Source organism: Paracoccidioides brasiliensis (genome assembly GCF_000150735.1).
Source record: "Paracoccidioides brasiliensis Pb18 unplaced genomic scaffold supercont2.11, whole genome shotgun sequence".
In the NCBI taxonomy this organism is placed as follows: Eukaryota; Fungi; Ascomycota; class Eurotiomycetes; order Onygenales; family Ajellomycetaceae; genus Paracoccidioides; species Paracoccidioides brasiliensis.
Genome location: NW_011371368.1, coordinates 881,667 through 895,928, shown reverse-complemented (window position 1 = coordinate 895,928; position 14,262 = coordinate 881,667). Strand labels below are relative to the sequence as shown.

The following is a 14,262-nucleotide window of genomic DNA, read 5'->3' as shown; positions in this document are numbered from 1 at the left end:
GTGGGGGAAATAAATTAGCTGCTTTAAATTATTCTGCCGAGGGCGGTGGGCCGTGGTGGTGTGGTCGCACAGAGCAATCTTAGCCGGGACATGCCAAACAGGCATGTTGAGACGAGGCAACCTTCGCCAAACCTTGGAATTGCCAGACGACGTCCGCTATCCGCATACAAACAACACCCAGGTTGCAATTGGACTCCAGAACAGTCTAAGGTTTAATATCCAGCTAGCTGAGGGTTTGTATGCTACGGGATTGAAGGTATTTTACATGATTTGCTTACAATTCTACATGTCTTGAACTTTCTGGTTATCGAAACCCGAGTTTCCACGAGAGTACACCACGTATCCAGAGAATCCGTCATCATAATGGCAGCGTTCACGCCTTCGCCCACTGGATGGACGTTGTGTCTGGCCATTTTGGCTATTCTTTCATGTCTAGTTGCTCCTGGAGGTTTGTTGATGATTATTTACCCTGGATTAATCAAGCAATTGGATCTCTAACGCCTTTTACCTTTGTCCAGAGATGGTCAAGCACGAAAACTTCAAGACATGTTCACAGTCCGGCTTCTGCAAGCGAAATAGAGATTATGCCGATTATGTCTCTAACAAAGGCTCGTCATGGTCCTCTCCTTACCAACTAGAATCCAGCTCTATCAGTTTTTCTAAAGGCCAATTGCTTGGAAACATCATCAAGACTATAGAGAACAACAAGAAGGTTAAGCTCCCTCTCACCGTATCTTTCCTAGAGTCAGGAGTTGCCAGGATCACAGTGGATGAAGAGAAACGGAGGAAGGGAGATATAAAAATACGACATGGGAGCAATATCAGAAAGGAACGTTATAATGAAGCTTCGAAATGGGCAATTGTTGGAGGATTAGAGCCGAGCTCTTCGGCTGAAATTGTCAAGGGGACTGAAGCTGGCGTTACGACGGTCAGTTATGGGCCCGACAAGAAGTTTCAGGCGGTTATCAGACACTCTCCTTTCGAAGTGCACTTCCAAAGGGATGGCGAAACGCACATCCAACTCAACGACAAGGGACTCTTGAACATCGAGCATTGGAGACCTAAGGTTGAGAAGCCCGAGGGATATGATAAGGAGTCGACGCTACAGGATGATGCAGATAACAACAGTTGGTGGGAAGAATCATTTGGTGGAAATATCGATTCAAAACCAAGAGGCCCCGAGAGTGTTGGTTTGGATATTTGTTTCCCTGGATACAAGCATGTGTTTGGAATTCCAGAGCATGCCGATTCCCTTTCTCTAAAAGAGACGAGGTATGCTTTTCTTTTCTTTTCTTCTTAAAAAAAACCATCGTACTTCATGAACCTGCTAACTCTTACTTTCAGGGGTGGCTATGGGCAGCACACTGAACCGTACCGTTTGTACAACAGCGATGTGTTTGAGTATGAACTGAATAGCCCAATGACACTCTATGGATCCATCCCTTTTATGCAAGCACATCGCAAAGGGTCCACTGTGGGTGTGCTGTGGTTGAACGCCGCAGAGACTTGGGTCGACATTATCAAAACCAAGGCTTCAACAAATCCTCTCGCACTCGGCGTGACAGGTAAAATTAGCACACAAACTCATTGGTTCTCAGAAACTGGTCTACTCGATGTTTTTGTGTTCTTAGGCCCAACACCTCATGCGCTCAGCAAGAAATATGGTGAACTTACCGGTTTCACCCAGCTACCCCAACATTTTGCGATCGGATATCATCAATGTCGCTGGAACTACGTAACTGATGAAGATGTGAGAGACGTTGATAGGAAATTTGACTTGTATCAAATCCCTTACGATGTCATCTGGCTCGACATTGAATATACTGACCAAAAGAAATACTTTACTTGGGATCCTCACACTTTCCCAGATCCGGATGGCATGCAGAAGCAGCTCGATAATTCGGAACGCAAACTCGTTGTAATTATCGATCCTCACATCAAAAACGAAGCAAACTATCCGATTGTAGATCAGTTGAAGTCCCAAGGGCTGGCTGTGAAAAATAAAGAAGGGAATATATATGACGGGTGGTGCTGGCCTGGATCTTCGCATTGGATCGATTGTTTCAACCCGGCTGCGGTATCGTGGTGGACTTCGCTCTTCAAATATGACAAATTCAAGGGTACTCATTCTAATGTGTTCGTATGGAATGATATGAACGAGCCTTCGGTCTTTAACGGCCCAGAGACAACGATGCCAAAGGATAATATCCATTATGGAGGTTGGGAGCATCGTGACCTGCACAACCTTAACGGCATGACGTTTATCAACGCTACCTACAACGCTCTATTAGAGCGTAAAAAGGGCGACGTCCGCAGACCATTCGTCCTGACACGATCCTTCTTTGCTGGAACGCAGCGTATGGGAGCCATGTGGACTGGTGACAATCTGGCGGATTGGGCTCATCTTGCTGCATCACTCCCAATGATCCTCAACAACGGCATTGCCGGATTTCCCTTTGCGGGCGCTGATGTTGGCGGCTTCTTTGGTAACCCGAGCAAAGAGCTGCTTACGAGGTGGTACCAGACTGGAATATTTTATCCCTTCTTCCGTGCTCATGCGCACATTGACACGCGCAGGCGTGAGCCGTATTTAGCCGGAGAGCCATATATGAGTATCATCGCTCAAGCTCTACAACTAAGATACCAGCTACTCCCGGCATGGTATACCGCTTTCCAACAGGCTTCTGTTGACGGTTCCCCCATCGTTCGCCCTCAGTATTATGTTCACCCCGATGATGAAGCGGGCTTCGCTATTGATGATCAATTGTACTTAGGGTCCACGGGACTGCTTGCCAAGCCAATTGTGGCTGAGGGCGCCAACAGCACGGATATCTACCTTGCCGATGACGAAAATTACTACGATTATTTCGACTACACCATCTATCGGGGCGCTGGGAAGAAACACACCGTACAAGCTCCGTTAGAAAAAATTCCTCTCCTGGTGCAAGGTGGCCATATCATCTCACGCAAAGATCGACCTCGCAGGAGCAGCGGACTGATGAAATGGGACCCATACACCCTCTTTATTACACTAGACAAGAACGGCCAAGCTGAAGGAACACTGTACATTGATGACGGTGAAACATTTGACTATCAGGATGGAGCTCACATTCACCGCCACTTCTCGTTCTCTGGGTCGACATTGACGTCCAGAAGTATCGGGACTGAGGGGCCCAAAAGCGCACAGTACCTGAAGACGATGGCAGGGGTGCATGTGGAAAAAATCATCATTGTTGGCGCTCCAGATGCGTGGGAGGCAAAGTCGAGTGTCCTTGTCCTTGAGGAAGGGGTTCAGACTGGGTCCCGCAAAGCGAGCTTGCAGTGGCATGCTAAACAAGGCGGGAAGGCTGCCTTTGCTGTGGTCAAGAACCCCGGCGTATCTATTGGAAACTTATGGAAAGTGGATTTTTCTTAGTTCGCCTTTTACACGGCTCTTCTGGGCATGCTGATGATTCAGTCACTCTCCCGTATCGGATTCCGTTGAGTATCATGCCATCGATAGCTCCATTTTTATGATATTTTGTATAGATTCTATATCTTACATTTCCATTTCATTATTTCCTTTTCGGTTTCTCCTTTCTTATCTCAGTGTTCATACCAATGCAAAAGAGAAAATATAACGCCTATAATTACAATTATCGGTCTGTGTTACCCATTTTCCTTCCTGGCACTTTTTCATCATTCCCTTCAAAACTAGGGCTCTCGAGAGCAATGTGTGTCCCTACACGGAGGGTCGCAATATTAGCAACTGAGCATCAGTCGTTAGACGTGAGAGAAGATTGCAGATTTTACATTGCAAAAGCAGATCGTGGCCTCCATCCCTTTACATGCTCAACTTGGTGGGGACGATGTAGAGGAGCGCTTCTAATTGCTGTTCCCTATCTGGAATAGACCGTGAATCCAATTTTATGTCAATTCATAATGACACCCAGTCAGGAAATGACTTCTTTATATCAGAGCATTATGCATACATGACCATACATATGAAAACGTTTCAGTCATGCCATGCCGCAGGTACCAGAGTGACCTCGGCATTCCTGTGTGTTCAATTATATAGATTAAGGATGTCGCTGTTAAAGCTTGTCACAGATTTTGATTTAACTAGTCCTCTAGAGCTTATGCTTGGAAACTCGGCTCTGCTTTATGGTTAAAACCGCTTCCCTGGATCATGGTGCTTTGAGATATATTTTGGCCAAGCTGTCCCGGGCATTGCCGGTAGCTTTGGCATGCTTTCTAGTATCAGGAGTCGCTATTAATTCCTATGGACCTGATATCCCATATTCATAGCCATCTTCTCCGCATCACCATGCTATAAATTCCTTGCCATTCCTGTTCGTCACAGAGGGTGTCATCAAGCATCCACAATGACCCAGAAAACCAACTTCATCTACCTCGCCCTGTTACTAATTCCCGGGATTTGGTTGTCTTCCCCTTGCTGAGCATTGTCAAGCAGTTCTTCTACAATGGGAGGGTGGAGGCTGCAGGCGGAATCCACACACCAGTCTCCTCCAATAACCTTTTTACGCGTGAACTTGTCTCCTTCTTCTCTCTTCCCATGAAATACTGAGAAAATGAACTGTATCTCACGGTCTACAGGTTCTGAAATTGGTGCTGGAGACCGGAAACGCATTGAGAAATAATAACTTGCTTGGAAATTTTAATGACAGTCTTGACGAATTTGGAACTGCCGCATGCCCTAATTGCTTCGAGGTGAATTTTAAGGGGAAACCAGCGTTGCTTTCTTACCCGTGAGCCCGAGCATATCAAGGCCATCCTGACAAGTAAATTTGCAGACTAGAACAAGGGCACGGGGTCCCATCGTATGCGGTCTCCATTTCTGGGTGATAGTATCTTCACTACAGACGGGAAGAAATGGTCGACTAGCAGAAGCTTAATTCGGCCTATGTTCATCAAGAATCGAGTCAGTGATTTGGATATCTTCGAGCGGCTAAAGTCATGATGAGTCTGTTTCCCCGTGCTGTAGAGGGATTTGACTTGATGGATCTGTTCTATAGATTGATCATCGACGTGACAACGGAATTTTTGCTTGGACAGGGAATCAACAGCTTAGAATGCCCGAAGGGGAACTTTGTGGATGCCTTTAAGGAGGTCCAAAGGTTTCAGATGCTTGTCACTGCAGTCAGGGTAACTAAGCACTCTGGCTGATATATAAAGACGAAACGATCGATGCTAGACGCCTTTTTCATCTACAGTACCATTCAGCATTTCTATCTTAGATCTACCTACAAACGTGCCATCAAAGTAATCGATAACTTCGTCCTCCCCTTCGTCCGGAAAGCCCTCCAATTTCCTGAAGATGAATTGCAACAACTAAGCCGCTCCGAGAGTTCTTTCACCTTCTTGCACTCCTTTGCCCTCTTCACCCGCGATCCGAAAATGATCCGTGATAAAATCGTTGCCATCCTCCTTGCTGGCCGCGACACAACAGCCTCCACTCTCCCCTGGACCTTCTATGAACTATCCAACTATCCCAAACTCTACGCCAAATTGCGCGTTGAAGTTCTCTACTTTGGGTGAAGTCCGCGCTCCCTCTTATGAAAACTTGAAAAACATGAGATACCTCTGCAATAATATCAATGAAATTCTGCGCCTGTATCCAGCGTTGCCTTTCAACAGTCGCACTGCACTCGCGGACACCGTTTTGCCGATTGGCGGTGGTCCGAACGATGATATGCCGATCACAGTACTGAAGGGTGATATCATTATCTACTCGACGCCGGCCTTACATAGGCGCAAAGATCTAAATCCGCCCGCCTCTGAAAGCTTTGCAGACCCAGGTATCTTCTCGCCGGGACGTTAGGAATCATGGAACCCAAAACACTGGATGTATTTGCCTTTCAATGGGGGACCGAGAATCTGCATTGGCCAAAACTTTGTAATAGCGGAGATTAGTTATGTGGTGTCTAGAGTGGTACAGAAATATGAACGTATTGAGTATGTAGGGAATTTGGGGGCACAGGAATATCGGATGGAGATTGTTGGGTGTCCGGATCAAGGGTGTTCCGGTGAGATTTTTTGACCCAGTGAGTAAGTAAGATGCAGTAAGTGACAGTGATAAGAAATGTTGAATTAATAAATATAGAGATGAATACTTTGTACTGTACGTCTGTACATGATGTGCGAGATATATTTTTATATTTATGATTGATGAAAGAAAGCGAAAATGGCTGTCGTTGCTTTCAGGTGAATTGATATCAGATGGATCGACGTGCCAGAATTGTATTGAGAATTTCTTGGTAGTCAGATTTGGTTTCATGCTTCTATTTCATTTCCCTGCAAAGTCGTCCCTTAAGAATTGTGTTCTTCATTGCCCAGAAATAACCGCCCTCTGTACAAAAAGTCCACCTGCTTGACATGAACTTCGCTAACAAGCCACTATTAGTTATCAGGTCAATATGGTAAGGTGAAAGCTTGTTCTAGCTTCTTTAGACCATGCTGGAAGATCTCCAAGGGAGTTTAAGGGCTGGTGCTAGGGCCAAGTAAAACAAATTCGGTGTGCTACAATATGTTCGGCATAACAGGTTTTGGCATGGGGTAAAACACCTCCAGATAAGTTCCCCCACGCCCCTGTGCAAAATGGTTGGTACACCAAGATCTTAGATCAAGCAGTCTACAAAAGGAACAAAAGTTGAAACAAAGCAGGTTCGATTTTAAAAACAAAAATTGTTCGTTATCTCAAAATAACAGCTGGACTAGGTGCCGCCGGCAACAGCCCGGTAATCGATGTACCGATGTACCGACAATAGAGTGATTGAGGACATTCGATCCAATGGTGACAGTGCTGTCCGTCACTCTACAAAGTTTGACCATTGGGAACCGACCCTTTTAAGCCTTCAGACGATGACATCCAAGCTGTAATCGCGAAGTCCCAGAGCAGACGATTAAAAATATCAAAGAGCCTCGAATCAATGTTAGTGCATTTGCTGCTAAGGCCCAGCGAAATTCGATTACCGATTTTAAAGTTGAGCTTCAGCCGAGGGTTCATCTGGGACAAAAAAATATTCCGATTAGTTCAGGGAGAGAGTATGTTATTGCCCATTGTTTTCCATTCAATCATTCATTCAAAGACTGTAAAGGTGTCTAACAATAAAGCTGCTGCAGGAGACTATGTAATTAGTTGCACACCTCCGATAAACGGGAAGGTACCTAAAGCAACAGTGGCTGCAATGTATTTGGCGTAGCGCTGACGAGATATTTATCCTGGAGGAGGTGAAGCGATTGCTGCAATGGCAATTGGCACAGATACAACGCGAAAAATAGGCTTTATTGCTGGCCAAGGAAATGTATTCGTCGCAGAAACAAAAAGGCAACTCTTGGAGAAATTAGCATCGATCTCTTTGCGGAAACCACAGAAGTCCTAATTGTAGCAGGCAACAAGGCGGATCGATTCACTATCGCAACTGACCTCCTTTAGCAAGCTGAACACAGCCCAGATTCCCCCGCTGTCATCATTACAACTGCAGAAGACACCGGGAAACTGGAAACCAGATACTTCAGGTACATTGATAAGCTCTTGAAAAAGTTTCTACAACAGCAATGACAAGTACATCATGCCATGCTTTCAAAATGAATGTGATTGTAGATAATATCGATGAAGTATATAGGCTCGCTGATGAATATGCATTCGAACATGTTCAGATTCTCACCCAACACCCGCGGGAGGCGGGCGTTAGAGAAGATTCGAAATTACGGTACCATTCTGAAGTGTCCAAGCCTCGGGAATGTGCGTTCAAAATACGGATATTTTGACTGATGTGCGTTATCCAGGTGTTCGGAACAACGTCCTCCCAACTCGCAAGGACGTCTGATAAACTGGGGTCACATATAAGGAAGTCAAGTCTGAGGAGGCCAGTGGGCACCTTGGCCGATTGTGTGGCCGGGCTGCAAGGGTAGAAACTTCAAAGGGCATGCTCACTCAGGTGATCTTAGAGCATACCATTATCTCAAGGATCAGCATGAATGGATAGAGCATGGTCATTCAATATCCAATACCAAAACCAATTCAAGGTTCCGCAGATTGGGAACCTGCAGTCGAAGAAAGAAATGCCGGGGTTTATTAGAAAAATATTCTCTTTTATTCAACTGGAGCTAACTGTGCCCCGACCTTCCTGGTGATCAAGGAAAGAAAGTTCCTATTTTTGACAGCATTACCAACTCTTGCTGGCCGACGAGGGGATGGTTCCGTTGCATACTAATGTGTGATTTGGATGTATAGAATGTGATGTATACTTTGGTAAGGTATCAAATGGTAAATCACAGATCGCAAATCACGTATAACCCAGGGCCGCTCACATCCCATGATTGGAGTTGCCCTTTGTTGCATAAGAATATGTTGAATGGGTTATGATAGAGATGAGGTTGATATAGATATGTTTTGAGGCTGAAGCCATGCCAAGACTGTGGGGCCAGCTTGGCAGGGATAATTGTATTAACTAATATATTATGTAATAAGGGTAACACTAATTTACGGCAGCCCCATCGCATCCATGGGACATTAGTTATCTTTGTCCGATTTTGTAATAACGAGAATAACTTCAAATCAGCTGTAAAACATGCTTATAACGGATGGATAAATCCCTTCGATCCCCTGTTCCACGTAAAGATTGACCGCAACCCGCAGACCACTCCCCGACTTCTCTTGTATGCATACCTTGAAAGCTCCGTGACCCGCATACTCGGAGGAAGTGGATCTGGATCGATGATCCCAATCCGGGACCTTTCAAATCCTCGACAAAAGCCTCAATCCTTAAAAGCCCCAATCCTTAAAACCCCCATTCCCCTCACCTCACAAAAGCCCCGTGGTTCTGCATATTTGCTGTTCATTCCGTGAAAGTCCTTCACGGCTCCTTAAAGAATCCCTCGTTCGGTTCTTATTTCCATAGAAATGAACCTGATATCTTGAAACCTACACCAATTGAGTCGCATTGCACGACGACGGCTTCGGTGTTAAAAAGGAGGATTTCAAAACGTCAACAGGAAGCGCAAATTTTAGCAACGATATTGAACGAATAACAGCGGAAGGGACATAATGTGGCTTACCACACTTATCTTTGACTATGCGGCGTCAGTTTTGTACGCACCCTGTCAAAACCCCAAGGATGTTATTCTAAATACTTAATTTCTCACATGAAACTTTTTGGCAGCCTCGTCCTTTCTCCCCTCACGTCGTATTCAGACCAAATATATAGCATACATAGGACGAAAAGTTCTGCTGGATTTTCGCTGGATATTCCATTGATAATGCTTGTGGCTTCGATATTAAAGTGTGTGGCCTGCTTTCCCTTGGCCCATTCCAGTTCTTCTCCTTTGGTCCCCAGAGGCTCATTTCCCTGGTCTAACGTTTTGCACTTTTAGAGTGTTTTACTGGTTTGGCGCTTATTATTCGCTCGCGCTCCTCTATCAGGCAATCATCATGATCGGAGTACAATTGGTTTTGCTAAAAGTGGCCCTGGATAATCGAGCGCCAGCTGGGATAAAGGACGGGATTGAACATCTACCGTTTAGTGGGCAATCGGCAGGAGGTCTGTCTGCGGGCTTCTCGAGACCATATAACTTTTGGCAGTGGAGAGCTAATAGGCCGTACGTTACTTTCGTAATCCTTTTATCACCCGTTTTTCAAGATTCATCTCCGTCATTTGAGTTTTTTTTCGACGCCTATAAAATTCGATAATCACTTGGCCTGAAACTTGTTTGCTTATGCTCTAATTTGCAGTTACTGGACATTCCTCTCCTATTTCGTCACATCCCTCTTTATCATCCACGTCTTTCTCCGCCCCATCTCGCGATCGCAATCCTATATTGCACTTCTTGGCTTTGCGGGATTAAGCGTGGAAGCATTCCTCCCCGTGCCACAGATAATATCTAACCAACGTGCGCAATCCTGCAAAGGCTTTCGTGTCTCCGTGCTCGCGTCGTGGATTCTTGGAGACGCAATGAAGATGGGATATTTCTTTTACGATGCCCATTCAGTCCCATGGGCTTTTCGTCTTTGTGCGATTTTGCAATGCATCTGTGACTGCTACCTTGGTGTACAATATTGGATGTTCGGGAATGGGATCCCGGCAAAACTTGATGTTGACCGGATTGTGGCGACTAGCAGGTTTGATCATGGTGATGGTAGGTGGGGGATGAAGGATACCGATGTGCGATTGTCATAGTTAGCTATTTGAGAGGTCTATCTTTGTGGCTTGCTGGTTTAATATGTTGACATGTTACTCATAAATAGACCTTGGCGTTCTCCTTTACATGTCATTAGTTTTCTATGTCTTCTGTTTCCCCCATTTTCTTGACAGTTTCTGTCTGTCATATTGAATGTTAGTTAGACATATATAAATTTTAATGGCCATATGCCCTCTCTTAATTAGAGGAGCAGTATCAGGCTAAGGATATTTCATACCAATCTGCGGTAATCAGCGATTGCTAATTATCCCAAATCAACATCCCTGCGATAAAAATCTTTGCGAATATGAGCAGGGATGGACATAACGATATTAGATTGATTAAATAGGCGCCAGGTTCCCCACGGTTAGCTCCATCCCAGATTAACAATATCTTCCCCTCATCTGAACCCAGAGCTTCACAACATGCAAAGACAATTCTCTGCAACCACCTTAACATCATCCCCCCTATTCTGCACCATACCATTATATCTTGCCGTCCATGGCTTCATCAAGAGACACTATTAGAATTGGCTTTGTGCCAGGTAAGTTACGTATAATTCCTGACGCAATTTCTCCCGAATTCTCGGGTACTAATGTTATTCCGTTAAACGCCAACCCCCCGACGTCATGCATTATTTACGTGCTAATAATGTCAGATAAAATGAGCAGAGCACTACCTAACCCCTCTTCACCTTGCTCTCAAGTCGTTTATCCCCTCCCTCCCATTCAATGTGACCATCAAACCATTTCCGTCTGGGACAGGACATATGATAACCTCCCTGCGCGAAAATGAAATTGATATTGGCATCGGATTAACTGAAGGCTGGGTGGCCGGGTTAGTTGGTAAAACGCAATTGGAAAATGGTGAGGTAGATGGGGGGTATAAAATTGTAGGACAATGGGTAGAAACCCCACTGAGATGGGCTATCGTGTCAGGAAGGAATCGAACGGAGATTAACGGGGTGAGCGACTTGAAAGGAGGGCGTGTTGGAGTAAGCCGATTGGGGAGGTTAGTAGTCCATCTGAACAAAAATTGTTTGATATAACAGTGTCCATTACTCCATTATATTATTGAAGGGCTAACAAATCATCATCGCTCCAGCGGTTCTCATATCATGTCATCTGTTCTAGCCCAACAGCAAAACTGGTCGTCAACCTCATCACCACTTAGACCTGTTGTTCTGGGACCCTTTCCCTCACTCCGGGATGGAGTTACTGGGTACAATTCTTTAAGCCCTTCAGCCATTCCATCCCCATCCGCCGATTTCTTCATGTGGGAACAATTCACTACGAAGCCTTACTTCCACCCATTGGAAATCAATCCAAACCCTCCTCTAAAGAAAATCGGAGAGATCTTCACTCCCTGGCCTTCATGGCACATTGCTGCTTCCACTTCTACATTTCCTTCCCCAGCGCAAGACGAGCGACTCACTCAACTTTTCGATGCCCTGGATAACGGTATTGCTGCCTTCGAGGCCGACAAAGAGCAGGTTGTCAAATTGCTAGGCACGGGTGAACTAGGTTGCACGTATATTGAGGAAGATGCTAGAGAATGGCTTAAAGACGTACGGTTTGTAAAGGATGGAACGAGAGGCGTTGATAAGTCTATTGTTGAAGGGGTGATTGATGTTCTAAAAGTAGCTGATGTCGTCCCGGAGAATATTGAGAATTATGTTGCCTTAGAGAAGGTTGTGGGAATATCTAAATAGATACGCATATATCCCTCTTCGTTATTTGGAAACGGCAAAATGCACGTCACTTCAAGATCAGTTTATTCCGATGGTATGAGCTGTTTCAATTCACATGCATATGAGTTTAAACTTATTTTACAGGGAATGAGGTTAAGTGTGGCTTTGATCAGAGATTGCTCTGAGAATTCTGTGATGCATCGCGGATAAGCTTTGTTTAGGGCAAATTTATCTTATCACTAGTGATGGTCGGGACAGAACAAACCAAGATAGTTTGAGAAAGAAGTCCTACGATACATAGTTGCCATCGCCTGCCATGCCTTGATACCAGAAGTGATGATGTTGAACATGGTATATCTTGCGCAGGCTGCCAAATTGGACTTGGGAAAAGTTTTGGATCTTGGGATATAGGACTGATCTGGGTGATGCGCGGAACCGCTTGTAGTCGCATGGTGGATTTCTAGAGTCTTTCTCCACGGCGCTGAAGATCAAACTTTATGGGAATCTAGCCTAGAAGGCACTACACCCATCCAGTACCCTACATGGTCAACGTCTAGAGTATTATAAAGTGATGCTCATCCCTACTTTTAAAAAAAGCACGGCAAAATCATATTATTCAGCAAAATTGGAAGTCAAGAGCCAGTGGTTCCTATGAACAGCAGCAATATTTTTACAATGGAGAAAGAGATGCATCCAATTCCAAGAATTGGACTCTGGGGCGTCGATCTGCCGCAGAGAAGATAGCTCGGCCTCTGGTATTAGTCCATGGATCTGAGAAGATATCGATAATGGGTTCAGAGGCTCCCTGAGGGAATAAAATGTTGAAAATCACAGTAATGAATCATGCTTTCCATGTTATAATAATATAATTTGACAGCAAAAGCTCCAACAATAGGTCAAGATATCCATCCGATCTATCAGAATGGACACTATAATCAAACTGGCAGCAATTGAGACATCGTTCTGGTGAGCTTAAGTTTTAGCATTGAAGGTTCATTCAATTGAGCTCCAGATGTCAATCCTTATTTTCTATTGAAAACTTCCGACTTGGCCTATGCCATTGCTTGGATTCAGGGGAGTGTAAAACCGTCCCGATCCACAGTAAAGATGACGTTGAGATGTCGAAGTTAACTTCCATATTCTTAAGCTGCCGGAATAACTTTCACCCGGCCAAAACCGTTTTCGAAATTCCGCTCCAGCTTCCGCAACAGCAAAACGATAGAGATAGAGAATCAAGGACACCCTCCCTTTGACGGGCAACATGGCAGCTCCCAGTAGATACATGTCGTCTCTAAGAAGGGGCATCGTATCTGCATTCCGGCCCCCCATACAACCCAATCCCACTACCCTCCCCTTCTTATTTCCCGTACAACAACAGTCCCGATATGCCCAAACACAGGCGAAAAAGAGCACCAAGGCGAAGAAGAAATACAAGACTTACATTCAGCATAATATGAAAGATGCGGTTCAATTCACCCTCTGCGATGCAATGAGGTATACTTTCCTTTACTTGGCCCAATTGGCTAGCGAACCAACCAAGCTTTAACGGATTTAAAAAGTAAACAGCATGAAACGAATAATCAGCTAATTCAATTCCGGTTTTGCACCACTAGATGGATCCGCGCTTTCGAAGTAGGAAGGCCACTCTCATCCGTCAAATACGAAATCCACGTCCGCCTACGCTCAAACAGAGGCGGTACCGTCATCCGCAACCAGGTCCGTCTTCCGCACTCCGTCCAACCTGTCGCCCGCGTGTGCGTGATCTGCCCTCCAGATTCCCGCGCCGCAAAGGAAGCTGCCTCAGTTGGAGCGGAAGTAATAGGCCAAGAAGAAGTCTTCGAACAAATTAAAAAAGAAAATATCAATTTTGATATCTGCATCTGCCACACGTCGAGTTTGGCGGCCATGAATAAAGCTGGCTTGGGACGCATTCTCGGTCCTAAGGGTCTGATGCCCAGCGCCAAAATGGGCACTGTGGTGGATAACATTGCTAGAACGGTGCGGAGTATGCGTGGCAGCACGACCTATCGAGAAAGGATGGGAGTTGTAAGACTTGCTATTGGGCAGCTGGGCTTTTCGCCTGATCAACTGAAGCAGAATATTGTCACGTTTATCTCACAGTTGAAAAAGGATGCTGCTGCAGTGGATGATTCGTCGAAGGAAATTTTGGAAGTGGTATGTCGTTATCTGAATCCCTTCTGCCAATTTTTTTTTTTTTTTTTAAAAAAATAATTTTATATGGAAGCGCACGCAATGTCCTAACTAGTGGCCAAAAAAGGTATTGAGCTCAACCAACTCTCCAGGTTTTAGTTTGAATGGGGATTTCAGAAGTCCGGATTCCCCTCCGGTACAAGCACTCACGGGCAATTAAGTTGCTGTCATAGAATATGTAT

At 45.1% G+C, this 14,262-nt stretch overlaps 7 protein-coding genes across 7 annotated transcripts; all 7 read left to right on the top strand.

The window, feature by feature from the left end:
• Positions 1-363: 363 nt before the first annotated feature.
• Positions 364-3,415, top strand: PADG_07523 (glucan 1,3-alpha-glucosidase ROT2; the record flags this gene model as incomplete). Its single annotated transcript, XM_010764585.1, has 3 exons — positions 364-448; positions 519-1,272; positions 1,345-3,415. The coding sequence occupies 3 exons, from the start codon at positions 364-366 to the stop codon at positions 3,413-3,415; spliced, it is 2,910 nt and encodes a 969-aa protein (XP_010762887.1).
• A 1,544-nt stretch (positions 3,416-4,959) lies between these two features.
• On the top strand, positions 4,960-5,538 carry PADG_12312 (uncharacterized protein; the record flags this gene model as incomplete). Its single annotated transcript, XM_010764649.1, has 2 exons — positions 4,960-5,145; positions 5,176-5,538. The coding sequence occupies 2 exons, from the start codon at positions 4,960-4,962 to the stop codon at positions 5,536-5,538; spliced, it is 549 nt and encodes a 182-aa protein (XP_010762951.1).
• A 34-nt stretch (positions 5,539-5,572) lies between these two features.
• PADG_12311 (uncharacterized protein) lies at positions 5,573-5,821 on the top strand (the record flags this gene model as incomplete). The annotated part of the gene is made up of 1 exon (XM_010764648.1): positions 5,573-5,821. One exon carries the CDS (start codon positions 5,573-5,575, stop codon positions 5,819-5,821), a length of 249 nt encoding a protein of 82 aa, XP_010762950.1.
• Positions 5,822-7,557: 1,736 nt separating this feature from the next.
• On the top strand, positions 7,558-7,829 carry PADG_12310 (uncharacterized protein; the record flags this gene model as incomplete). The annotated part of the gene is made up of 2 exons (XM_010764647.1): positions 7,558-7,744; positions 7,789-7,829. 2 exons carry the CDS (start codon positions 7,558-7,560, stop codon positions 7,827-7,829), a joined length of 228 nt encoding a protein of 75 aa, XP_010762949.1.
• Positions 7,830-9,049: 1,220 nt separating this feature from the next.
• On the top strand, positions 9,050-10,178 carry PADG_07521 (uncharacterized protein; the record flags this gene model as incomplete). The annotated part of the gene is made up of 4 exons (XM_010764467.1): positions 9,050-9,093; positions 9,165-9,286; positions 9,378-9,600; positions 9,734-10,178. The coding sequence occupies 4 exons, from the start codon at positions 9,050-9,052 to the stop codon at positions 10,176-10,178; spliced, it is 834 nt and encodes a 277-aa protein (XP_010762769.1).
• Positions 10,179-10,680: 502 nt separating this feature from the next.
• Positions 10,681-11,890, top strand: PADG_07520 (uncharacterized protein; the record flags this gene model as incomplete). The annotated part of the gene is made up of 3 exons (XM_010764584.1): positions 10,681-10,723; positions 10,851-11,190; positions 11,284-11,890. The coding sequence occupies 3 exons, from the start codon at positions 10,681-10,683 to the stop codon at positions 11,888-11,890; spliced, it is 990 nt and encodes a 329-aa protein (XP_010762886.1).
• A 1,240-nt stretch (positions 11,891-13,130) lies between these two features.
• On the top strand, positions 13,131-14,240 carry PADG_07519 (ribosomal protein L1; the record flags this gene model as incomplete). Its single annotated transcript, XM_010764583.1, has 3 exons — positions 13,131-13,363; positions 13,483-14,044; positions 14,148-14,240. 3 exons carry the CDS (start codon positions 13,131-13,133, stop codon positions 14,238-14,240), a joined length of 888 nt encoding a protein of 295 aa, XP_010762885.1.
• Between the last annotated feature and the right edge of the window lie 22 nt (positions 14,241-14,262).